The following is a 25,458-nucleotide window of genomic DNA, read 5'->3' as shown; positions in this document are numbered from 1 at the left end:
ATATTAAAAAAGGAAGCGTGCTGGGCGTGATGGCTTATTTGTTTTTTTTTTTACTATACGGAACTATTTTTTTTTTAATTTCTTACGCATGTAAACATGTTTTCAAATCTGTCCATAAGAGTGAACGAGACGACTAGATGTCGATTTCATTCACTCTCACTCAAATAGCAAAAATATGTTTGCCAAACAAAAGCTATTGTGCATTATGCCCAACGCACAATAACTTTTGTTTGTTAAGATGTTTACAAAAATTCCTATGAGAGTGAGCGAGATAACTAGATCTAGGCTTCATTTACTCTCATTGAAATCTTAAAAACATGTTTACAAAACAAATGTTTTTGTGTGCTGGACATTATGCTCAACACAAAATAACTTTAGATTTGTAAACATGTTTTCGAAACTGCTTATGAGAGTGAGTGAGATGACTAGATTTGTATCTCTTTCCCTCTTACTGAAAAGTCAAAAATATGTTTACAAAACAAAACTCATTGTGTGCTGGATATTACGCAACGCACAATAATTTTTGTTTATAAACATGTTTTCAAAATTACCTATGAGAGTGAGCGAGATAACTAGATCTAGATTTAATTCACTCTCACTGAAATGTCAAAAACATGTTTACAAAACAAGAAATATTGTGCGTTGTGACTAGCGCACAATAACTTTTGTTTGTAAACATGTTTTCAGAATTTTCCATGAGAATGAGCGAGATGACTAGATCTAGATCTCACACACTCTCAGTGAAATGTCAAAAACCTGTTTACTAAACAAAAATTATTGTGCGTTAGGCATTAGGCGTATTACTGATCATTTTGAATTATTTATTGTATACATTTTATTTTATATTGTTTAATTAAAAGGGCTGTCAGAACCACTATGATCACTTAGTTTATTTTTATTATTTGCCATGATTCTTTTTTTCTGATCAGTTTGAATATCAATTCTTTTTACTGAGCAATCTGATATTTAACAAAATTGGCCATGAAATTATACTGGTATGTTCACCTCTGTAAAGCCCAATAGGAAAAAAATCGTTTGAAGCCTTCGGGTCAAATACATTTAGTTAGAGGGAAGTGGGGAATCTTTGAAATAGGGGTTTTCGTCCTATTTTTAAGTGTAACTGAGCCTTATTATAATGTAATTTATCTTCACAATTGGTTTGTAAAGTCAAATTATTATCATGGTGAAGTTTGGTTCTATTTAAAAAGGCATTACCCTCTTTTAAAAGTGCCCCAATTCAAATGTACCACACTTCCCCTATAGTATATATAATTTTTTTTAAAGTTTTTTAAAAGATCATTAGAAGTCAAAAACTCTATTTAACTGAAAATTCAAAAGAAAAAAATTGAGAAACTCAAGACAATTTATAAAAATTGTACCGGTGGATCAATCATTAAATGAGATTTCTTGAAGTTCGATTTAAAAATTAAATATTTAATAGAAAGGCAGAGAAAGCGAAGTGAAGACAAGTGGGCTAAGTAAATGTGACTTAGTATTCTTAGTACTGATTTTTGCTACTCTACCATCTTTGGATATTTTATAAAAGAATTTCTGCAACGAAAACTTCATAAAGTTCTGAAACGGATTTCGGTTCAGTAGATCCGAAATATTTAGAATTTACTCACCAATGCACAAAATTTTAGAAAGGAATTTGGTTAAAATTGATATGACTCTTCTGAGTAAAATATTTTACAAAGCAGACTACAAATTTGATTATTATTTACATGGGACATAAATTAGTAGGTTCATGAAGGCTTTCTACGGCAAAAATTGGAAGCTTCGCTCTCTTTTATCTTCAGAGATATTCAATTCCAATTTTGAAATTTTTGGTTTGTTACTTTTTGCCCCAGGTTCATCCAGTAATTATATCAGACGATGCACAATGCAATTGTTGTATCTCACATCGATTTGTTTGGTAATTTAAATTAAATTTAAGAACAAACTTATAATGTCCATCACTTTGATTCAATAGAAGACATTTAGTCTGAATTCTTTACAGAAACTACAAACTACTTTTTTATTTGCAAAAACTGAACAAAAAGCAATGTAAATGATTTACTAATTATTCTTCAGAGTAATTTCCGTATTGTTTATTAAGTATTATTCCGTATTGTTTAGGTTCTTCATAAGTTGAATATGTAAATTCTATTCCGCAGGATCCACATTCATGGGTTGTGGTGCATCATCTTCAATCACAGTCCGGAATCCTTGATCCGGATGACTGCGTCAGCGATGTGGCAGATGATAGGGAACAAATTCTCGCTAGCTTTGACGATTGCCCCGAACCAAATGTGCCTCAAGGTGGTGGCGATGGAGCTAGTGGAAGTTCAGTGGGTACAGGTAGTCCTGACATCTTTCGTGGTGTCAACAATGGGAATCTCAAGAGGGTGTACCCTGAGGAGGCGGTGCCTGCAAATGACTTAGTGAAATATGGCGATGATTTACAGTCCAACGGAAGTCGATCTCACATTGAAGTAACAGATAATGTGAGTCCACTGGGACTGGGATTGCAAGTGCGTCGAAGTAGTGACCCTTCAATTCCCCAGACAATTGTTCAAGAGTGCAATCAACGGAGTCCACTGTGTAAGTGTCCAACGCACGAGAAGCAGCAGCAAGAGTCGATGAAAAGATGGTCAGCAGCACCGGTTTGTCGAAGAGACACAGATTCTCCAGCTGAACGGATTCTAGCAAATGTCGTGAATAATTCAGTCAATTATTTAGCTCCACCGGCAGCAGCTCAATGGCCTGGTGCTCAGAATGATACAGTGGAAGTCAATACGAGTCCGGGAACGTCATTTTCGCGCTCCGGTCGACTTTCAATGCAGTTTTTGGGTGAAGGTGCACCGGGATATCGATGGATGGAGGCGGCTGAGAAGGTAGCGGCAAATGTGGGCCAATCACCAAATGGAGCATCATTCAATTCCAAATCCCTGCCGAGAGATCTGAAACGGAAAGAGCCACTGGGACAAGCGTACGAATCCATGCGCGATAAGAGAGATACAGAAATGCTATTGGTTATCAATGAGCAAGGTGGAGGACCATTGGGATTGACAGCAATTCCAGATTTGCTAAATGGGGGCCTGTTGGTGCAGTCAGTGGAGCCGGGAAGTCGGGCAGAGCGTGGAAGATTGCAGAAGGGAGATCGAATACTTGAGATAAATGGGATGAAGTTGGCGGGAATGTCTGAAGCGAGTCTTCAGAGTTACTTGAAAAAGAGTCTATCATCTTCGGAATTGCGATTCCGGGTATCTACGGTTAATAGAGGTGTGGCCAGGAAGGGGGAGATGAAGGATGTTTGCGATGGAGATGGTAGAATTCCGGCCAAAGTGGCCACAGTGTCGCCAAATAGGAAGATTGCCGGAGCTCCAGTGACAAATAGCCTTCAGGCGGCTAATACTAGAAAACTCGGAAGGAGGATAGAGATTGCATTGAAAAAGGGTGGTCATGGATTGGGATTTAGTGTGACAACAAGAGACAATCCCACTGGAGGTCATTGTCCCATCTACATCAAAAATATCCTTCCACGTGGAGCAGCCATTGAAAGTGGAAAGTTAAAGCCGGGAGATCGATTGCTGGAAGTTGATGGGATTGCCATGACGGGAAAGACTCAATCGGAAGTTGTGGGTATCTTGCGAGCTACTCAACTGGGAGCAACAGTAAAGATTGTTGTGTCAAGGCAAAATGATCTTGAGGAGATTGATGAGCGTGAGGTGAAATATGAGATTGATAAGGAGAACAATAATGAAGGGACACCACCAAAGCCACCACCACCAATTCTGCCCCAGAAGCCCCAAAAATCGCCATCAGTTAAGAGTCTGGGACAGTCTGAGGGAAAGAATTCCCTAGGGGCAAATAGTAGTACAAATTCATCCTCAGCAGAGAGTTCTGGTGGGACATTTTCGTGGAAAAACAGAGAGATTATCACACTCCATATTCCTGTACATGATACAGAAAGGGCAGGATTGGGTGTTAGTGTGAAGGGCAAGACAGGATCTAGTGGGAATAGTGCACTAAATCGACAGACTGACGGTGATCTGGGAATATTTGTCAAGAGTGTTTTGCATGGGGGAGCAGCATCGCGAGATGGACGCCTCAAGATGAATGATCAACTTCTCAGTGTCAATGGGGTATCTCTCCTGGGACAGAGTAATGCAGATGCAATGGAAACTCTCAGGCGAGCAATGCTGCATACTGGGGGAAAATTCCCAGGAGTCATCACCCTGTCAGTCGCCAGAAAAATCTCTCGACCGAGCAGTATGGGAGATCTTCTGGAAGCTACAGCTGCTGCTGATAAAGCCAATGCAACTGTCATCTACTTGAACTGTGAGCCACAGAACAACCAAAAGGACGATAGTGGCATGGAAATGTGGAATAATCCTGTGATTGAGAGGCTAACAGGAGGTGTTGAGATGAAGCAACCAATGACTTCTTCGCCCTACGCTGCAGCAGGCCTTCGCAATGAGAGTTACTACATGGCTACCAAAGATTGGAGTCCACTGGCTGTCAATAACAATAACATCAATTACAGGAATAACTCCATTCTCATTGAGGAGGATTCTGAACCAACATCACCGTGAGTCTATATCGCTTTATTTTTCTTTTCTTTTATTTTTTTATTTGTTCACTTTGAAAGGAAAGGCATAATTTCTGGGTAATTTTGATTTATTTAACGTGGTGTGTCAGTAATTTTAACCGCGAGAAATTTCAACAACAAGCTCACTTTGATCGTTTTACAGAAACTTTTCCCATTTTTATTGGGTTGGTCGACAATTTCTTGCGCATTTTTTTCGTTCTCGTATATTTCTGATTTTTGCGGGAAGGATTAAATTGTGTCATCATTATTATCATTATTTAATGCAAACTCATAAATTGATCTCGGACTCAGCTTGGTTAGAAATATTTGGGTATACAGTGCCCAAGAAGACGATTTTTTTATTCATACACCAGAAAAAAATTGAATGAGGCTCTGAATGTTAAAACAGAAAGAATAAAAAGTGAAGCTATTTTTCAGTTTTCCTTGTAAAAATTTTGCAGATATTGCACCGCGACTTAAACAAATTTCCTCGTAGTTCTTGTAATATTTCGGCGAATATTATGAAATATGTATTTTTAGATAGCTTTTTATGCACGATTTTGAAATATATCAGACTTATAAGTCAATTCTCTTTAGGAAAAAACTTGCCAAAAGTCTTCAGTGCCTCTATGCAAAAACGTATGAAAAAATGAAATGTCGATAGGCCCTTGGTTAAAATAAAAGTAAAAATAAATAAAATACTTTATGAAGAGCAGTTGCACCGGCTGCAACTTGATCAATCCGTGACACTTTTAATTGTGTTTTCACGAAATGGTAAAGTACACTCATTTAGCATTTCCGCTGTTTGGCTTTGAAGGCTAGTCACCAATGCTAAGTTGGCGGTGGACTCATATTGATTTTAAAAAGCCGACTTAAATTATATTAAAGAGATTCAAAAAAAATAATAAATCCTGAAATCGAAAAACTACAGATAGGGTAAATTAAGCTAATTCAAAACCTGCTCCAAATGGAAACGTCATTGTTTTCACGATAAATACAGAACTAAATTATTATATTTATATATTTTCTATACCTCAGTTTCATTATTTAGTTAATTTTGCTCCAAATAAAGCGAAAATCCATTCATATTCACAAATTTTAATTTGTTAATTTCTCAGAAAAATTAAAAGTGTACCTTTTCACCATAGAATTTTTCATCGATCGACCATGTTTTCCAATGAAAAATACATTGAGGTGACTGTTGTTTATTCGTTTCGTTCAACATTTGAAGCGCTCAGAGCAAAAAAACTCTAAGTGGTATGCATTTTCCTATTACAATAGCGTTTTTTTTGCTCTGAGCTCCTCATTTATGTCATATTTCTGGCTAATTTTAGTTAAATTAAGTGCTAATCTTTATTGTTAATGGTACGTGAAGTTTGCAAATGAAATAATTACCAATTTCGTGAACAAAAAGGGTTTTTCTGTAGTGTCTGCAAATGCTTCAATAGGAAACCCCGGAAATATGATTTTTTTGGAGAGATTTTCTTATTGTTTTAGATGGGAAAGGAGAAAAGACCAGGAATAAGAACAAATCCTGCACTCAAGAGCAACTCAACAAGGTTTTGGAAGCCTTTCGTCGCGGTTTCAATTACACTGTTTGTCTCCAATTAGAAACTTTCCCTTGTCTCCATTTGGATTAATTTAACCCAAAAGTTAAAACCACTAAATATGGTTTAAACTCTATAAAATATATTTCCATCACAAACTATAATAAATTACCACAAAAACTAAAAACTATGGGAAATGAAATCCATGTTAAGGAATTTAAAAAATTAATCAGGGAATACTTTGTAAGCTAGAATTCTGTATTATGGGCGGTCGCAACTCAATGTAAAAATCATACATATAGTCTTAAGAAAGGATCGTTGGATCCAAAAGGCAGGAAATAAACTGAAATCTAATCTAATCTAATCTAATCTAATTTGTTTCCAATAGAAGCATTTTACACTCGTGTATTTTTCTTGTATTTAAGAAGTTTTCAAATTATATCTAAAGAATGGTCCAAAATAGCCATTTTGCTGACGCCCAACATTCACAGAATCGTAACAATATATTAAATCTAAAAAATCATATACTCTGCATGTAAAATATCAGCTTCAAATCTCATTCCTGTAAAATTTGCCTACTGTGAGTTATTCGTTTCTTATTCTGAGCGATCGATATGCATTCTTGTAAACTTAAATGTAGTCTATAAATAAACAGAGGAAATATTGATATATATATTTTAAGCTCTCACAACACATGGGGATGTCAAAATGTTAATGTTACACCCGACTTTGTTAAGGTGATCGATGGAAAGTCCCAAAGATGACTTCAGTAATAGATCTCATAAACTCCGACAGTACCACTGCCATGTAGAACATTCTCTCTTTGGAGATGCATTGGGACATCTCCGAAGTTCTTAGAATCTTAAGGAGTGAAGAATTTTTGCTTCTCGGCATCCCACAAAGTCGCAAAGTGACACACCTGAATTACGTACGTGATTTGTACGACAGGCAAAGATTGCCTGGGTTATAAAAGGGCTCTCCTCTAACTTCCCCACACAGATTGACTTCCTTGTCACTTAAACACATACGTGTGGCTCTCCCGAAGTATAGGGCTTAAGTGTAAAACTGATACTTAAGCCAATATTCTGCAATTGTTACTCCAAAATGGGGGTCTGTCGTGAATAATTCACTATCCCTAGCCATTTAAGAGGCAAATTCGTCACAATATTTAATTCCTAAGCTGTCATTGTGTGAAAGTTTGGGATAAATCTTTACTGCCAAATTTTACAGTCTAAAATATGCTCGAAGATTAGCCTGAGTCTATTCGGGGCTTAAGGGTACAAAAGCAAATTTTAATTACACTGAGGAAAAAAACAGGATGCGATTAACTTTGTTTCCTCATAAGTTTACCACTTTTCAGGTGTAAAAATATATCAACATTTTTTAATGTTAATTTTACACCTTTTTAAGGGTAAAATTAACATGAAAAAGGGTAACTTTAACCCCTAATACACCTAAAAAGGGTTATATTTACACCGTTTTCTCATCAATACTGCAGGGTAAAATTAACATTTCCGGGATGTTATTTTAACTTTTTCGGATTTCTCTCAGTGTAGAAATGTAAAATTGTTGCAGTATGTCTCCATCGTTATTCATAAAGGCGCCAGAAATTATTGACTGACCTGTTAGAAATTGGCCATGTCTTTCTTCCTCATAACACATTTGTTCGGCATACCTACTCTCTTAGTCTCAGTTCACAAGTCTCGTTGATAGTGTTTACGCAAAATAATATTCTATTATAAATTTCCAAAGAGAATTAACAATGATTTGAGACCTGAGGCGAGGTATTATTTTGCAGCACACGAGACTCTGAGTAATTTTAAATTTGCTCATAATTCGTTCATTTTTACAATAAGAACATTGTGCAATGTTAACAACAACATAGTGGAACGAAGAAGGTTGCATTTCAACACGATAAAAGTCAATGCTTTATAAAAAAAAATGTTTGGTGGTTCTGTTGGGAAATCAACAGGTGATTACCAAGTGGAAATTGTTCTGAAAAATTGTTGTTTTCTCTTTTTCGTGCGGGGGAAAAGTAGGACTGTCCCAAATCGTCCGCAATATCAGTCGATGGCATCGGCAGATTCAAATGCAACTCTTACGTCGGGTGATGTCACATATTCCAGTCAATTATCTCTTGAACCACCAACTGGTGAGGCTTTTAGTCGAGATGCCATTGGACGGAGATCGATCTCTGAGAAGCATCATGCAGCTCTGGATGCCAGAGAAACGGGAACATATCAGAGAAATAAGAAACTTAGGGAAGATCGTGAGAGGGAGAGAAAAGCTGCAATGGCTGCAAGTAAGACTGAAGGAAATTGTTTGTTGTTTTTTTTTGGAGAAAATCACAGATTATTTTTCTGATGTAGGTGGATCGGTTGAGTCCCTGAGTAAGATGAAGAAGAAGGGAAGTAATTCCAATATGCATGCAGCTGAAGCAATGGATCGCGTGACGGATCTTGGACCGTCTCTGGGATTGAAGAAATCATCGAGTCTTGAATCGCTTCAGACGATGGTCCATGAAATCCAGATGGCAGATGAACCGCGAGGTCCAGTGGCTCTTCGGACGCCACGTGGACGTGGCAGAGATGAAATTCTCAGAGCAGCTGTCGAGAGTCCTCCAGGTAAGACAATCAATAACAATTCCCCAGTTTTTTTCCCTCCATGGCCACAGTAAATATCAAAAATCACAGAAAACTCTCAGCATTGTTCTTATTTAAATTCTTTTTATGCATCACCAAGTTCTCTTTTTTTTTAATTTTCTTCAAAGAGAATGGTTTCAGAAAAAAGACCTTTTGATATAGTTCGCAACATTGATTTGATGTTAATCTCAGAAGTAATAGTTTTAGTGTCTCAGGCGTCTCAGCATAAATTATAATCTCAATGACAGTGATACCCTCCTATTTCATGCTATGCAAAAAGTAGATCACTTTAGGAGGGTTGAACTGTGTAATGTTTTCAATTCATTTAATTACACCTTTTTAATTGCTTTTAGAAATGAGATTAAAATCTCTGATCACATAACTGTTTTGTAGCGTATAATAGTCAATTTTGTTGATGTCTATTGTGACTTTTATGTCGAGAGAAATTCTTGGTGCACGTTTGTCGGAGTTGGTAGAAATAGGAAAAAAATGTTTCTTTAAAGAAAAGGAGACATATCAATTTCACAGTCAAATTATAACGGAGTTAATCAATCAAGCATTAATATGCAAAAATATTTGATGAACTTTTAAGTTTGGAAAGGCGAATGTAAATTGTTATAAAAGAGAATAAAGACTGTATCGTGAGATATGGTTTCTAAACTTAATATAGAAATTTTCGCTAATAACTTTGTAGAGAATTTTTAGCGATAGATTCTTTGCAAGAGTTAATAATCTTCGTTGGTATTTGAATGAGTACCATAAAAAGAGACAGATAATCCTAACCGGCTTATGTAGGTGAGATTCTTAACGTGAGCTAACTCGGAATGCATGCAAATTCGATTTAGAGCTGAAGTTGGATGACGCCATTCAATTATCTTGAATCAAATTCGTGAAATTATACAAATTTTTTTTATTTAAACCAAAATATCAAAGATTTTGATGGAATGACAGAAAAGTGATATATGGCTGAAATGTAGACCACAATGTTCTCTATAATTTTGCCGAAGAACTTGATCTCATTCATTACTCAGAAGCCGAGATAATCGAGTTTGTTTGTTACTGAACTCGTTTTTTCGACCAGAGCGCCTCAAGTGTTCATTTGATGAACTTCAACTATATCAAAGAATTATTGTATTTTGTGAGACTTGTAGAAGCAGTCAAATTGGCATCTGAGTGGTTTCAAAGCGTTATTATGGGAAAAGTCAATTTTTTCACACTTAAACGGAAAAATCGGTGAGATAGCGTAGACTGATCGGAAAATGATGTATGGACGAAATGTAGACACAAATGTCCTCTACAATTATGTCGAAGTAATCATCAAAATCGGTTCAGCGACAGTCGAGGTAATTGTGGTTATGTGATATTGAAATTGGTTTTTCGACTGTAGTGCCCCTGGTATTGGTCCTACAAAGTTCAAATGTTCTAGAAAGTTGTAGCATTTTGTGAGATCTTTTATTTGAGCCCTCACTCATCAAAGTCGGTCAAATAGAACCGGAGATATGATTTTTTGAATTTCGTGAACTTTGACCCTCATATCTCCGGTTCTATTATAACCACAGTGCACTTACGTCACTTTTCCAAGCGTCCTAGACTGGACTACAACACTCTAAAATTTGATTAAATCGCACAAAGGATTTTTTGAGAAAAATGAATTTGAATTTTGACGCTATCGCAGCGCCACCTGTGGTGACTTTTTGAACTTCGATCTGAAAGTGCTCATCGAGATGAAACCAAAAACTCAAAATTTAGCTCAAAATGCTAATTAGAACCGGAGATAGAGGCCGGTCAATATTTGAACTTTGACCCCTTATAGCTCGGGTCAGGGGTTATGAATTGACTTAATTATTTTTTTGTTTGATAGGTATAATCAGCGGCTACAACATACCAAAATTTCAGCCCGATGCACAGAGGAATTTTTGAGTTATTTAACTGTGAAAACTGAAAAATCTTCTTTTTAAAAATAGCGCCCCTATTGGTAGTTTTATGAACTTGTGATGTTAGAAGGGGAAGTGGCATTTCACGAGAGCTTTTCAAAACGCCTTCACTTTTTAAATGTTGACAATTAGAACCGGAGTTATGGCCATTTTAAGAATTTTTTTTGGAGCCTTATAGCTCGGGTCAGGGAGGTCGGGGGACCTTAAGTTTGATATTGATAGAAAGCTCTAAGGCCCAGCTATAACATACTAAAATTTGAGCCCGATCGATGCCATAGGGGCTATTAAGAAAACAAATTTTGTGGGTGTTTAAAATGGCGGAAGGAGGGGTGGGGGGTGGGGGGTCAATGCACCAAGTTGCAATTTTCACACGATATATAACCTTTGCCGAAAACCGCAAGTCGATATCTTTCTTACTTTAGGAGCTATTAAGCTCCAAAGAGCGGCCGGCCGGACGGACCGGACAGACGGGAACGGTTTTTAGCCATCCATATATTCGTGATCAGGAAGTGGCCAAACACATTCTGGCAAAGTTTGGGGCCGATCGGAGGACATGAGATTTTGTTAGGATTACACTACGCAACAAATTCATAACTTTTTTTGCTAACGGAGGTCTCACATGGTACGTTTGATAGAGTCAAATCCCCTGATCAAGAATCTGACCTTGGTTTTGCTCCATCACGTGACAATGTTTTTTTGTTAATATTTTTATATTTTTTTCGGTTTTGCCTTACATTATCCGTTATATTTCAGGTTCTAGCGAACTGAACTTAAAAAGTGTGGGTTCGTTAGAAAGCTCATTAGCTGTGCTTCAATTTTGATTTGATTTTATCACTGGCTTTTCAGTGTAATGTTTTCTAATCTTAACAATAACAATGAATGCTGAAGGTCTAAAATAGATTTAATGTTAAATTGAAAATTGTAAACGATCCCATAGACCATTTCTTTTCTTCAACTTCCTAATTCAAAATAATTCTTTTGACCTTTATCTACGCAATTTTTACATTCTTTGCTCTGATAAAGAAATTAGTGAATAAAGTCTATCACATTTAATTTTCTGTCATTGTGTATGTCTCAACAGCTGACACACCTTTTCTTTCAGTTTTGTAATTTCATTTGTTTTTATTATCTCAATATTGATGACAAGAAAAGCTAATATTTGGAAATTTGTTTGGGAAAGTTGGTGAAATGGTTCAAATTTTTAAAAAGCGTACTATAATGGTGGCAATAAATATTTTAGGGCCCTAAATTAAATAAATATATTTAACTCTTTGCAATATTTTGTGTCTTACATCACTGGAATACCAATTGCAATATTTTTTGTCTTTGACGAATATGAATCATTGTGTTTGATAGTGGGTCAGTAGATTATTTAAATAAGAATTTTCACGTCAAAATCTGTGATTTTTTTTACCGGAACGATAGGAGTGATCGGAACATAAGCATGAGACAGAGAGTTAAATTTCTCTTTGAATATAATTTGTGAAAAAATGTTTGGTCCAGACCAAGAGTGATCAAGAACCGTTTGAAACCAAATAAATGTTAAAATAAGCTTATATATTCAGGTAGAGTATTGACGGCTTTGACAATTGATTTGCAATTCTCATTTGACGTTTGTTCGGTTTCAAACTGTTCTTGCTCACATTTGATCCAGACTATTGTCTTTGCATCTATATAGTCCCGTAACGACTGCATTTTCTTTATTGTATCTTGTATCCTTTAAAGCGCTGCGATCGTTTTATTTTAATGAGGGCCCATTTTTTTGACCCTTTATCCTACACGATATTTCTGAATGCAAATTGAAGTGAGTTATTTCGGGTAATAAAGTGTCAGAGGGCGCTGGCGTCTTGCCGGTGCCTGCAGAAAAAAGTGATTGCAGCGCCATAAAGGATGCAATAAAGAAAACTGATTCTTTATGGGCCTATTTAGATTGAAATACAATGGTTCGGACTGAAAATTTTTAAATGAATAGGAAATTATGTGTATATTCTAAATAAATAGGGGAAGGCTTTCGGGCTTCATACATACTCTAACTTCGAATACTTCGCGTGGTGTCCACCAAAAGATCGGAAAAGTTATTCTCTTCCTTTTGTGGAAGAACATTTTCATTTAGACGTCTAAAAAGGAAGTTCAGGATGTACTCACTCAATGCAACCCTCAGATTCGAGCTTTTTATTGATCATGGAAATTTATTTTTTACTCCCTAGCCCTGTACTTCATCACTAAACACTATTCACTCCAGGTTCTTAGCCAAAAAGGTCTCATCCTGGCCTTAAGAACCATTCACCAAATTTTACAGTGTCCGCTTCGTAATCCGGATGATTGGGAGACAATATGACAGATGTCCGCTTCGTAATCCGGATGGATTTTTTGAATTTGTTCAACGTCCCGAAAATATAATACAATTTTTTTGCAGAATTAGTTTAAAAGTTTTAAAGAACATTAAGAAGGCATAATTAGAGAATTCTATGCTATTATACTTCATTTATTAAACAAAAACATCACAGAATAATTCATTTTCATTACTGAACGTACTGAACACACACGCATGCATGACTTCAAAATTATTTTAAATGTAACAGTCGATTACTCATCCGGATTTCGCCGATCCGGATTAGAGAGCCGACACTGTATTTATATTCTGGAGAACAAATAAAAAACACATGCATTGAGGAATTTCGATTAGGGGAGACTGGGGCAAAATTTGTCAAAATGAAAATTTCAATATTCACTATTTTCTAAAATAAAAGAGACTGAGGCTTGAAATTTTTATTATAGATAGCCTTCATGAACCTTCTTAAACTTACAAAGTTTTAAAGGATTCGAGCATTCGAGGAAGGATTATGTAAAATAAAAAATAATGAAATTTTGAGCCCTATTTTTGGAATATTTGGCTTACAGAAAATATCAATATAGATTACCTCAATTTAAGCACATTTCTCGTTAACGGCGTTATCACACTTGCACATTAAAATTTTAATGTGATTCACATTAATTGTCGCTTGTGAGCGTCCAAATATGTTATTTGTGTCTTTGAGTCACTTAATATTTGGGGTTTTTCTATTTATTGATAAAGAAGTGGACTTGGCCTGCAAAAATAAGTTTAAATTTACCTAAAGCATAAATATTTTTTACATTAAAAAATTAATGAGAAAATCGTATTAATTTTTCGCATTAATGCTATAAATCAATTTATATCAAATTTTGCGGGCCAAGTCTACCTTTTTATCAACAAATAGATCAAATTTTGAATATAAAATGATTCAAACACACAAATTGCGCATTTGGACTCTCACCAGCGGCAATTAATGTGAATCATATAAAAATTTTAATGTGCAAGTCTGATAACACTGTAAGATAGAGAAAAATTATCTTCGACAAAGTTGTAGAGGAATAAATTTCCTATAAAAAATATGTCTATTTGATATTTTTAACGTTTGCGAGAGTAAAACGTCACAAATTATCCGAAGACTGACAAAATTTGCCCTAGCAATTTTGAAAATCTCCACAAAATCGACTTTTAGAAAATGATTCGAAAATCACATTTCTTTCGAGATAGAGGAAAATAGTCTTCTGCAATGTTGTAGAGCAGTAAATTTCCTATAAGAATATGCTCATTATAAAACTTTGAAGTTTTCACAGAACTATTGAAAGAATTAACCCTCTAACGGTGTTTTCTTTAATATGCGCAAAAAAGTTCTAAAACAATGTTTTCTAGGATAATTATGATCCAATAAAGTCGAAAAAGCCATCCATTCTTCATTATCTTTTTTGTTTAGGCGCTAGGTGAGAAAATATAAAAAATTTTTGAAACTCTTTTTGCTTCTAAAATTCACATTTTTAGTTTTTTCAATTTTTTTTTTAAAATAAAATATACAAAGGAAAATGACATATCTTTCAGTAAAAAATAAATTTATTTTAGTCAGATAACTTTAAATCGGTATTTTTATGGAAATTGGAAATGAGTTTTTTTTGCACAAATATTTTTTATTGCAGAGGTGTGCAAGAAACCGTTGAAACCGAATTAATGTCAAAATAAGTTTGTTATAGTAGCGTTTTGACCATTGACGTACATGTTTCATTTGACGTTAATTCGGTTTCAACGGTTTCTTGCACACCTCTGTTTTATTGCTTTTTCTCTGACCTGTCACACAAAACTGGGAATAGCAACAAAACGAAGAGTGAAAATGAGTTCAAACTTTTAAGAAATGTTTATAAGACTATTACCGAGGACACTATAGCACTTTTAAATAAATAAAACCTTTATTGTCGCTGTAAATGTGATTTTTATGAAGACCGCCTGGTGGCGATCTTACCCGTTAGAGGGTTAAATATGCGTTTTGACAAGTTTTGCCCCAGTCTCCCCTACATTATTTCAATGTTTGAAGTCGTTTCACTTTCTCTTTAAAAAATGTTCTAGTACGTCCTCTCCGTATTATTACTCTGAGATTATATCATTCCTCTGTCTAATTGTACCCCTTGGTAATAGTGACAGTCGAAAATATTTTATTTTTAAATTTGTATTGATACATAACGCCATGGTCTTTAGATATTATTTTGCTGATTTTGCTGTATATTGCAAATGCGTCAAAATGTCTGATTTGCAGAAGCAACATCGTCGGATTCTCGCAAAAAGTGGCTCCTGGACTATGATGGCCCGGATATCCAGGGGATGGGAAATAGAAATAGTCCCCTGCAGTCCTCCATGAACAGTGGGAAGCAGAAGAGAAGTGGCAGTGGCAAGAAATCGAGTTTGCTGAAGGGGATTGGTCATATGTTCCGTTTCGGGAAGCACAGGAAGGATGGTATTGCACCGGCTGAGACAATGAGTTCCTTGGATGGGCATCAGAAGAATGCCGGACCGAAGCGGGAACTACCACCAAAGCCATACAATGGAACGGGAAGACCAATGGGAGGTCCACCGGGATATCAACCACCTCCAGCACCCAATTCTGAAGCACCCACCGTCAACAATGATCACTTCTTCCAGCGCTACCGACCCGGCTTCAAGTACGACGATCATCAGGAGCAAATAAGGTAAGCCGGAGACATTCTTTCCCATTGCTTCGCAATGGAAAGTGTTCCAGAAAATAATCAAAATGCACTGATGTTGTTGAATAATTTTTTTTTATCTTGTGGCATGAAAAGAATCTTCTCTTTTTTCCATTTTCACGCTAACAATGTTGTCTGATGTTTTAATGTGATTAAAAAAAAATAAGACACAGGGAAAGATGCACGGATTGTCTCATGAAGATATTGTGTTCAAATCACGTGGGACTCTTCTAAGGTTAGAATAGGGCACCATTAAATAATGTCTCTTATTTTTTCTTCTATTTCTTATATGTATTATAAATATTTATGTTGAATGACAATGTTTCTAAAAACAAATGGATTGAGAGCATTTTAGTTGGAGTATAATATGTTTTTTTCACACATTTTTAATCATCTACTAAAAGCATCGTCACCATTTCCCGCCCTCAGTTCTCCCTCTTCTGACCAACTGTCTGAATCTACACTCACACAGATGAGACAGCAAGTAATGCACCAAAGAGTTAAAGTTGAAGAGGAAAGGTAACAAATGACTTTACTCACCATTTATCCCCCAATGACATTTTGTTAATAATTCTTGCATGGGTCAAGCTACTAATTCCGTAGAGAAGGTGTGTATTATGTGTGTTGTAACTTTACTAACAATATTTTTCTTTCGCACAATTTCACTCAATTGTAATGATATTGAAACTGTATCGGAGGAGAGAAATCAATTAATATTTGATTTTATTATTCATGACGATAGAAAATGAGAAGTTTTCGCTTTTCAATTCCATTCAACATTAATATTAAATTGATATAATGAAAATTTATAACATGTTCCTCATCATAAATTAATAGAAGAATGCATTTTTAATTGATAACTGTCGTGATTTGAAGAAAATTTCACGTGAAAGTTTTTTTTTTCTTTATTTTTCATTTGTAAAAGAAAATTAGCTGTCGATTGTTTTGCGAATTAGGCATTCTTTCTATAAGACAGACGCTGCTTTTAAAATTTCCCAGTAATTTCAATAAAATTAGTAGGGGAGACTGAGGTAGAATTAGCCACAAAATGAAGTTTTTCATTGCGTATAATTTGTTCAAAAAAATGTTGGTATGAGGCTGATAAATATTTCAATGAATAGTAAGGGAAGTATATACAGTGGGACCTCGATAGAATCAACTCCCGATAGAGTCAATCTCCATTAGAGTCAACAGCTATTTTTTTACTCTACGGACTCCGATAGTGTCAACTTGGACCCAAATTGACTCCGATAGAATCAAGTTTTCTTCTATTATTGAACTAATAATATTATATGGTTTAATATGATCTTTTCGAAATAAAAAACAGTCTTATTGTGTATCAACGTAACACTTTCAACACAAGAAAAAATATTCATGTAAGGATATGGTAATTTTGTGATAAAATTCGTAGATTTATTTATTAAACGTGTAATCATTTTCCCGCAAAATATTTTTTTACGTGATTTTAAGCTTTTTGACCGATTGAAAGTTCCCTTAAGATTTTTTGATTAGGTATTATAGGAATTTTGAGCCATTCTTAATTTGTAAGTGAATAATATTTTGGCAAAAATAAAAAAATTAGAACTCGAATTACAAAAAAACGTAAAGGATGCTAGATTTTTTGAGTATAACATTGTGAAGAAATTTTTCTAAATTTATTCGAACTTTTTAAAGACCTTACTCTTCTTCAAAAAATATACATGATAAACAATCATAAAAATTACGCTTCTAAAGAAAACGTGTAAATTTATTTTAACTTACATTTTTAATTTAAAATATCAGTTATCTTTAAAGAAAATTTGGATCAAAAACAGAAATAAGCAACGGAAAATCAAAAATTTTTAAGCAGTATTTTCATTAAATTCATTAAAAAGAAATCGCCTGGGGGTATGCAAATTTTCTTTATGCATAATGCCATTTCGCGCGTTTTTTCGATCCCGAAAATGTGCATAATTCCTGAACTGAGTGTATTTTCTAATAATAAAAATATTCTTAAGAATAATTCATTAATCTCCCATTTTTGCCTAAAGACACGACTTTTTTGGGCCAGAGATTAATTTAATAAATGGAATAATTTAATAAAATACACTACTATCGTGTTGAATTTATCAATGATCTAGTACAAACATAAAATAATACCCTTTTATATGAAAATTTCACATTTTAATTGATTTTTTCGGACTCCAATTGAGTCAAAGCATCCAATGGAGTCAACAGGCCTGGAAATAATTAGTTGACTCTATCGAGGTCCCACTGTATTTAGAATAAAGAGTGGTTTCCTCAATATTCATTCAAAGACAAACTATAAGATACCACTATCTAATACTATACGTGGCTAATTCTACCCCGGTCTCCGCTAGACTATAGAAATCAGCAGTTTTCGCAAAGGCTTTTGAAATGTTAACCCTTTAAGGACGAGTGGGACTTAAGTCATATAAAGTTATTTTTTTTCTTTACATAAATACAAAATAATTGAAAAAAAAATATTTTGCCTATTTGTGACCAGTTCTGGAAGTTACAAACCATGTAAAAATCGAAAAAACGTGAAAAAAGTTAATGAAGAATTTTTGACAAATTACGTAACTTATCTACTAAACGCTGCTTCCCCAATTATCAAGAAAGAATTTATTTAAAAGAGCTAGGGGAAAGTGTCCACGCTTTACACGGGCCCAAGCTTCATAATGATTAAATTTTGCCTATGTTCCTGAATAAATGTGATCCTACAATATATTTTAAAAACAGAACACTGTCCCTAGTTTTTAAATTATGGGTGTGAATCACATTTATTGAATTGGTTTTTCCAAGATCCTTTAATATAAAAAATAAAATAAAAACGCTAAAGCTACACCGTTAAAAAATACTACGATTATCCCGCGTGATGAAAGTTATACGATTATCGTAGTAATATTTGCAAGGTTTATCGTTTAAATTAGCCACCGCAATAAAAATTAACTGAAATGTTTTAAAATTCAAACAGTCCTTGACTCGGAAGTGTTTTTTTTCCCACAGTCTGGTCTATTCCCAAAGTAAATGTAACAATGATATTATAACAAACAACACACAGCCTACGAAGGGACGTTTCCATCGTTTAGTCCTGGAGGCTGGAATCAACGCTAAGACGGCACTAAGACGAAATGATATGAAAATAAATTGAACGGAAAATTCAATTCCCACAAGTATAATGATAATCGTTGTAAAATTTAACTTTCGGCTGATAAATGTACTCTTTGCTCTTTGCTACAATAATGTTACAAATATTACAACGATAATTGTATTAATTTCATTATACACGATAATCGTAGTAATTTCTTCCACAGTGAATAATTACCACGATTATCTAATGATTTTTCGTAATTCACTTAAGGAAATTAAATTTCGTGTTTAGCGTCAATTGTTTTTTCACGATAATCGTTAGAAATATTTCTACGATAATCGAGATACTCCCACTGCATACTGTTATCGTAGATTTTTTTTTACAATGCAGTTGAATGTTGAAAGTAAAACGATAATCTTTGTGCTATACCACCACGAAAGTATAAATACCTTATGATAATAGTTAAAGATATTACTACGATAATCGTGCTATTCCTATCACACAAGACAGCGTAGTAATTTAATTCAAATTGAAAAAGTACTACAATTATTCGATTGATTTTTTGGAATTCAACTAAGCAAAAAATTACCGGTTTTTCAACAATAATCGTTGTAAAATTTATCTTATGGCTGAAAAATGTACTTTTTTTAAAGATAATCGTTGTTATTACTATAATATTCTTGTTACTTCCACTATATGATAATCGTAGTAATTTTTACAGTTTTTCTGAACTTTCAAAATAAAACGATAATCTTTGTAATGCTCAACTAAAAAAATATTACAGCGATAATTGTGTAACTCTCATCACATAAAATAATCGTAGTAATTTGTCAGACATTGGAAGATTACTACGTTTTCCGTTTCGTAAATTAAACTAAGGAAATTTGAACTCGTATTTATTGCGTATATATATACAAACTATGAATTTTAAGCGTGGCATAAACTATAAATTTGCAAAGGGTCGACTAAATTTTTAGTATCTTGAAAATATGACAGGAAATTTCGGCAGTTGTTTCACTAGATTCTTTATCGTCCTTAAAGGGTTAGGCCTCAAATTTAAATAATTTTGCATAGAATGTTTTGAGAAAAATTAAAAAGAGCTCTAACATTGAAAAGTCATATTAATGTTGTTGAAAAATCATACATATTAATGTTTGTATTGTTCAAAATTTTTACCATAGATTAAAAAATTTAGTACAAATAATTCACTAAATCATCTATGTCTTTGATCAGAAATTTGCTATTTTTAAGTGTAAGTAAATGGAAATTTTTAAAAGAGAATTGATAAATACAAAATTTAAATAATGTATGAGGCATTGATGCAGCAAAATTATTCAATTTCTGATTTGATACGCTATTATATATTTGAGTAAAACATTGATCGTGTTTATTCTCGAAATATTTTAAAATATTTACCATTTTTCAATGTTTAAGCTCTCTAATTGCTTCAAAAATTCTTTATTTTATTCAATTTTTTATAAACTGCAATTGATTGCTTAAATATTTTGCAACAATTCACTTTTCTATATTTACTTGAAGATTAGAGGCTTTTTTATTAAAAACTTTTGAGGATTTTACAATGTTGTAGCTTTCTAAATATTTTTATACTATTTTGTAAAGCGGATACCGAAAATTTTTCTAGCTTCGCACACACTCTGCCTTCGAACAATTAATATTTTTTCCATATTTCTTTAATGAATCTGACAGATCTGACGTATTTTTTTCAAGAAATGTGTGACTTAAGATTAGCTATTGAAATATATTACTATTATGTCAGATTCATTAAAACCATTAAAAGAATAAGTGAAAAATATGAAGTGCTCGAAGCTAGATTCTGTGCGAAGCCTGTAAGCCTTCCCCTAATGGGTCTTCGGTATAAGCTCCGCCTAAAAGCAATTTTAAGTTGCTCCGCATTAAGGCTTTGTCTGAATAAAACTGAATTATTTTAATGATTGAACAGAGGGTACGATTGAATTTCCTAATTCAGAATCTGCTCTAAATGAGAATACATAATTTTTCTTTTATAAGAAAAAAAACATAAATTGTTTTTTATCAATATACATATTTCCTATGTCGCAATGTTATTATTTAATTTTTGTGCTCCAGATAAATTAGACTGAATTAATTAAACTATTCTATCCTACTACAATATTACCTACTCTGAAAAAAATAGTTTGACTATAAAACGTTCAAAAATTGGTTAAATAATTCAACTGGCCGATTTGAGAAACCGGCCGACTAGAGGGTACTTTACTTTACCCGAAATATTAATGAAGAAGCCAATTGCACTTAACAGTTTTAATTTCACTATGACTATACACATTTTTTCTCAATAAATTTTTCACACTTACTTTTAATATTTAATTTCTTGCAAAATTATGCTAGTTTTAACCTAATCCAAGACTAATATTTGTAAGAATTTTAGTCGTCGGATTATTGATAAATGAACCATCCGAAATGTCAAAAACTTTTAAATCTTTAAAATCTTTAAATCTTTAAAAATTTCAGTATTGAAGTCTTTTGGATACAAAATATTTATCACACAACATTCCAGAGACTTGAGCAAGCCCTCTGAACCACAAAATTTAATTTTACAAATAAATAATTTGAGCAATTTTCCTGCAAAACGCTGCTCAAATTTCATTTAATTTCTGTCGGCACTGTCTTTTTCTGAATCACAACACAAATATCTACCGGAAGAGCTTTTCCTCCCAATTTTCACTAATATAATTATTGAGAAACACGCGAAAACTATCACCACTTTGCAAAATAATTCTATAGTGAATTAATATATTGTCTGCCATTTGACAATTCTGAGTGACACAGCGATACTGGCATTGGAAGCCACTGGAAAGTGCTCATTTTTCAACAAAATTGACCACCTTTTGCAAAAAAGTTTATTGAAAAATGGGTTACTAAATTTTTTGGTTAATTACATGGATTGACGACCAACTTTTGACATCCTTTTGCAAACTATTTTTCTCAGAGTAAGGATACTACAGATATAAAGTCTCAGCAATCTTTTAAATAAAATAGGCCACGCCCCCAATAATACGATATTATTCCGCCAGGAGTGATCGTGACGTTACACTCCTTGCTCTTGGAAGCCCTTCCTATTCCAATTTCAAGGTTGCCTTCCTGACCTACTTTAGTGAGTCATGTGTAGTAGAGTTAGTGTGTCAAGGAACAGCTCGGAGTGCGGTAGTCGAGCCGGTGATACCAAAAAAGAAGTCCATCGCATGTTGTTAGTAAGCGTCAGTAGTTCCAGAATGGCTAGAAAACCAAATGCCCTTTTGCCGCTAAAAAAATTGGTGAAATTTGCAATATCTTGCTTTATAAACAAGCTTTCTAGGGGCGTGGCTTATTTTATAAGGCCCAATAGTATGTATACTCCGCTTACTCTAGCAGTAACTTCGTTTTAAAGTGCAATGAGCCATAGTATCACCTTATTAAACAAAGAAAACAAATATTTAATAATAATAGTTGACTAAAATTTCTGAAGAAGGTGTGGCTTAAAATTGTGGGTGGAGCTTATTTAGAAAGTCTATAATATGGGATTTTAGAGAAAAGTTATGGCATTGTAAAAAGAAGTCCTGTCTGGTTTAATCAAATCAAACGAAAAGTATCTTGAAATCATAATAAAAAATAAAGTTATTGGAGGAATCCCTAAGAGTGACATTGCCAATTGCAGCCGAAGCCATCAGCAGTATCAATCACAGCGATCGGTTCGCACGGTAAATGCATATCCGACGAGACAGAATTCACGTCCAATCTCCAGCTACTATGAATATGAGACCCTTCAATTTCCAACGGATAGTCGTTCTGAATGTGGCTGGAAAGGAGGGAATTCGGGGGTTCCGGTTGGAGGAAGGGGAAGACAGTGGAATGGTGTGGGTGGAAGTACCCGAAGCCGAGGTCCTTTTGTGACTCAAGTCACCATTCGCCAACCAAATCAGTCAAAGTCACAGAATTCCCAGCCATCATCGAAGGTTTAGGAGGAAATCGCCGGTTCGATCAGCAAATGCTGTAAACAATGTGATTTAGCAGCCACTTCAGGAGACGATCTCGTAAGTTTCAGAAGATATTTTTCTTTAACACAAAAAGTGCATTAGTTTATTATTTTGAATGTGTAGAAGTGAGAGTGTTCTCTCTTTTGTCAAATTCCATTTTGAATTCCATTTCTAAAGTAACTTCTTTGATTTTTAGAGTCAAACAGTATTTTTTGGAATATCTTGATATAATGTCCATTAGTATTATCTAAATTTTTTCAAGCATACATTTTTCCATTTATCGAATATTAGCGATTTATGTCGAAGTAAAAGTGTTGATATCTCTGAGAGAAATTCTTTGAATTCCCAATTGCAAAATCAAGTTATAATTGAAATATTTTATCAGCACTGGTTTGTTGTATTAGAATAATTCAACCCAGCTCAGAAGCTTTAATAAATTAGACTTGTTGAAAAAGGTGTGCTTACAATCCTAATTATTATTCCATGGAGAGTTTTTAAAAGAAAAACAGAATCGAAGTAGAAGTGCTTGATTTATTTGCAAGAAAAAAAGTCGCCAGAAAGATTTTATTAGCAAATAATTATGATACTTGTAAAATAATTGTGCTATATTCTTTAAGAGAAAAAAAATATCAATGCAGTGTCTTACTAAAAAAAAACATAAAGAGTATATTATACATATCTAATTATTATTGTAAACAGGAAATTATTTTCTCTCAATTATAACCTTCAAGCTCAATGCTGATTTAACCGGCCCTTTTTTTGTACTTAAAAGTATTTTCCAATGAGATTAACAAGAATTGTAATTAATATTTTGTACTTAATTATCGTTCATTTATTACTTACTTGACAATTATTTATAAATATGTAGATTTGCATTGAAGTGCCTACGAATTCAGTAGAATATTGTAATTGTAAAATCTCACACTGTAATTTATCATTAATTTCTTTGTCCATCGATAGAAAACCTTTTTGCCTTAGGAGGAATTTCTTATACTGTGATTGAAAAGACAAGAACCGATGTTTTATATCGGATCCCATTTACCAGTTTTAAATTGACTTCCATTGAGAATATTGAGGACACTATAGAGAGAGAGAGATAGGAAAAAAGTATAAATAAATAAAAAAGACATTTATTGTAGAAGAATATAATAGAATGTATTTTTCTGAAAGAATTATATTTTTAAAGAGAATTCTTTGATTGTTTTCTTACAATTTACTCCATTCCTATTCTAACTTCAATAGATTTTTATTGCTTGAACGCAGAGTCGATATCCCTTAAAAAGTAAGAGATATCGACTTGTGGTCTTCAACGACCCCCCAAAAAATGTTTATCTTTAGACGTATTTTTGATTTTCCCCTCATCGTCCTCCGGTTTGTCTCATTTTTAAAAAGTAGGTATACAGATGCTAGAAAAGCTTTACTTAATGTCATTTCTAATAAATTGGTGTTTTTTTTTCAATTATTTCGATATTTTAAAAAAGCATTATAAGGTGCATATCAAATACTTTGATTTGTAATCAAAGATATTGATTTTTGATAATTGATTTGTGATAATTGATTTGTGGATAGATGCTTGGTAGGCCCCGGTACACTCAAATGAGTAATAGAAGTTTGGGTATCCAGCCCCAGTGGGAAATCACAAACCTGAGGTTAACGAACAAGGGATCCGGTCCTCCAAGAGAGGGTTAGGCGTGTGGCTAACAACCCCTCCCCGTAAAAGCAAGACTGCTATGAAAACTCGCAAGGAGCCTCCGATAGGACGAACTTTTCGACAGCGACCTATGCTACGTTTCTGGAGCGAGTTAACGGAGAGTTGCCAGGACTGCTGAAGAAGGTTAGTGCGAGACGCCCGGTCCCTTAATGGGACGTTGCAACCACCTAACTAAATAAGTAAGCTCAGCTATGGAGTATTTTCCTTTTATTATTAAAGTCTTAAGGACAATAATGCGTTAATTTTAGAGAGAGAAAAACTCTTAACTTAAATATCAATTTAAATTGCATTTAAATAGTTTCATTTTATCTTAATTTAAGAGATTGTGTAAACTTAAGGCGTTTCTTGAAGAAAAGAAAAGCTGGGGTCGTGAAACGTTTTAACAGTGAATTTCCCCTTTCATTTTGAAACATTTTAACAGCGAATTTCCCCTTTCATTCTGAAACATTTCAACAGCGAATTTTCCGTTTTATTTTGAAACATTTTAACAGCGAATTTCCTCTTTCATTTTAAAACATTTTAACAGCGAATTTTCCGTTTAATTTTGAAACATTTTAACAGCGAATTTTCCGTTTAATTTTGAAACATTTTAACAGCGAATTTTCCGTTTTATTTTGAAACATTTTAACAACGAATTTCCTCTCATTTTAAAACATTTTAACAGCGAATTTTCCGTTTCATTCTGAAACATTTTAACAGAGAATTTCCCCTTTTATTTTGAAACATTTTAACAGCAAATTTCCCTTTCATTCTGAAACATTTTAACAGCAAATTTCCCTTTCATTCTGAAACATTTTAACAGAAACTACACTACTTAGCAAATGTTTTTAACAAATAATTTTTAAATGATAAAATACTGCGTTTTAGTTTAAGAAATACGACAAATAATAATTGG

At 33.9% G+C, this 25,458-nt stretch overlaps 1 protein-coding gene across 12 annotated transcripts in view; it reads left to right on the top strand.

Annotated features, from left to right (window-relative positions):
• LOC129805485 (partitioning defective 3 homolog B) overlaps positions 1–24,042 on the top strand; it is a 58,645-nt gene extending 34,603 nt beyond the window's left edge. For 2 of the 12 annotated variants that reach the window (XM_055853425.1, XM_055853423.1), the window contains 6 exons: positions 2,157–4,573; positions 8,160–8,422; positions 8,490–8,744; positions 15,304–15,733; positions 16,178–16,267; positions 22,534–24,042. In XM_055853425.1, coding sequence (XP_055709400.1) covers positions 2,157–4,573; positions 8,160–8,422; positions 8,490–8,744; positions 15,304–15,733; positions 16,178–16,267; positions 22,534–22,837 — 3,759 coding nt within the window. In that variant the 3' untranslated portion in view covers positions 22,838–24,042. Of the gene's footprint in view, positions 1–2,156; positions 4,574–8,156; positions 8,423–8,489; positions 8,745–15,303; positions 15,734–15,915; positions 16,109–16,177; positions 16,268–16,336; positions 16,357–22,533 lie in introns of those variants that run through there. The other 10 variants (XM_055853424.1, XM_055853422.1, XM_055853429.1 and 7 more) reach the window with 7 other exon arrangements.
• Positions 24,043–25,458: the final 1,416 nt, after the last annotated feature.

The sequence above is a fragment of the Phlebotomus papatasi genome, chromosome 3 (assembly GCF_024763615.1).
Source record: "Phlebotomus papatasi isolate M1 chromosome 3, Ppap_2.1, whole genome shotgun sequence".
Classification (NCBI taxonomy): domain Eukaryota; kingdom Metazoa; phylum Arthropoda; class Insecta; order Diptera; family Psychodidae; genus Phlebotomus; species Phlebotomus papatasi.
The sequence above is the reverse complement of the archived record's forward strand: the minus strand, read 5'-3'. Positions and strand labels throughout refer to the sequence as shown.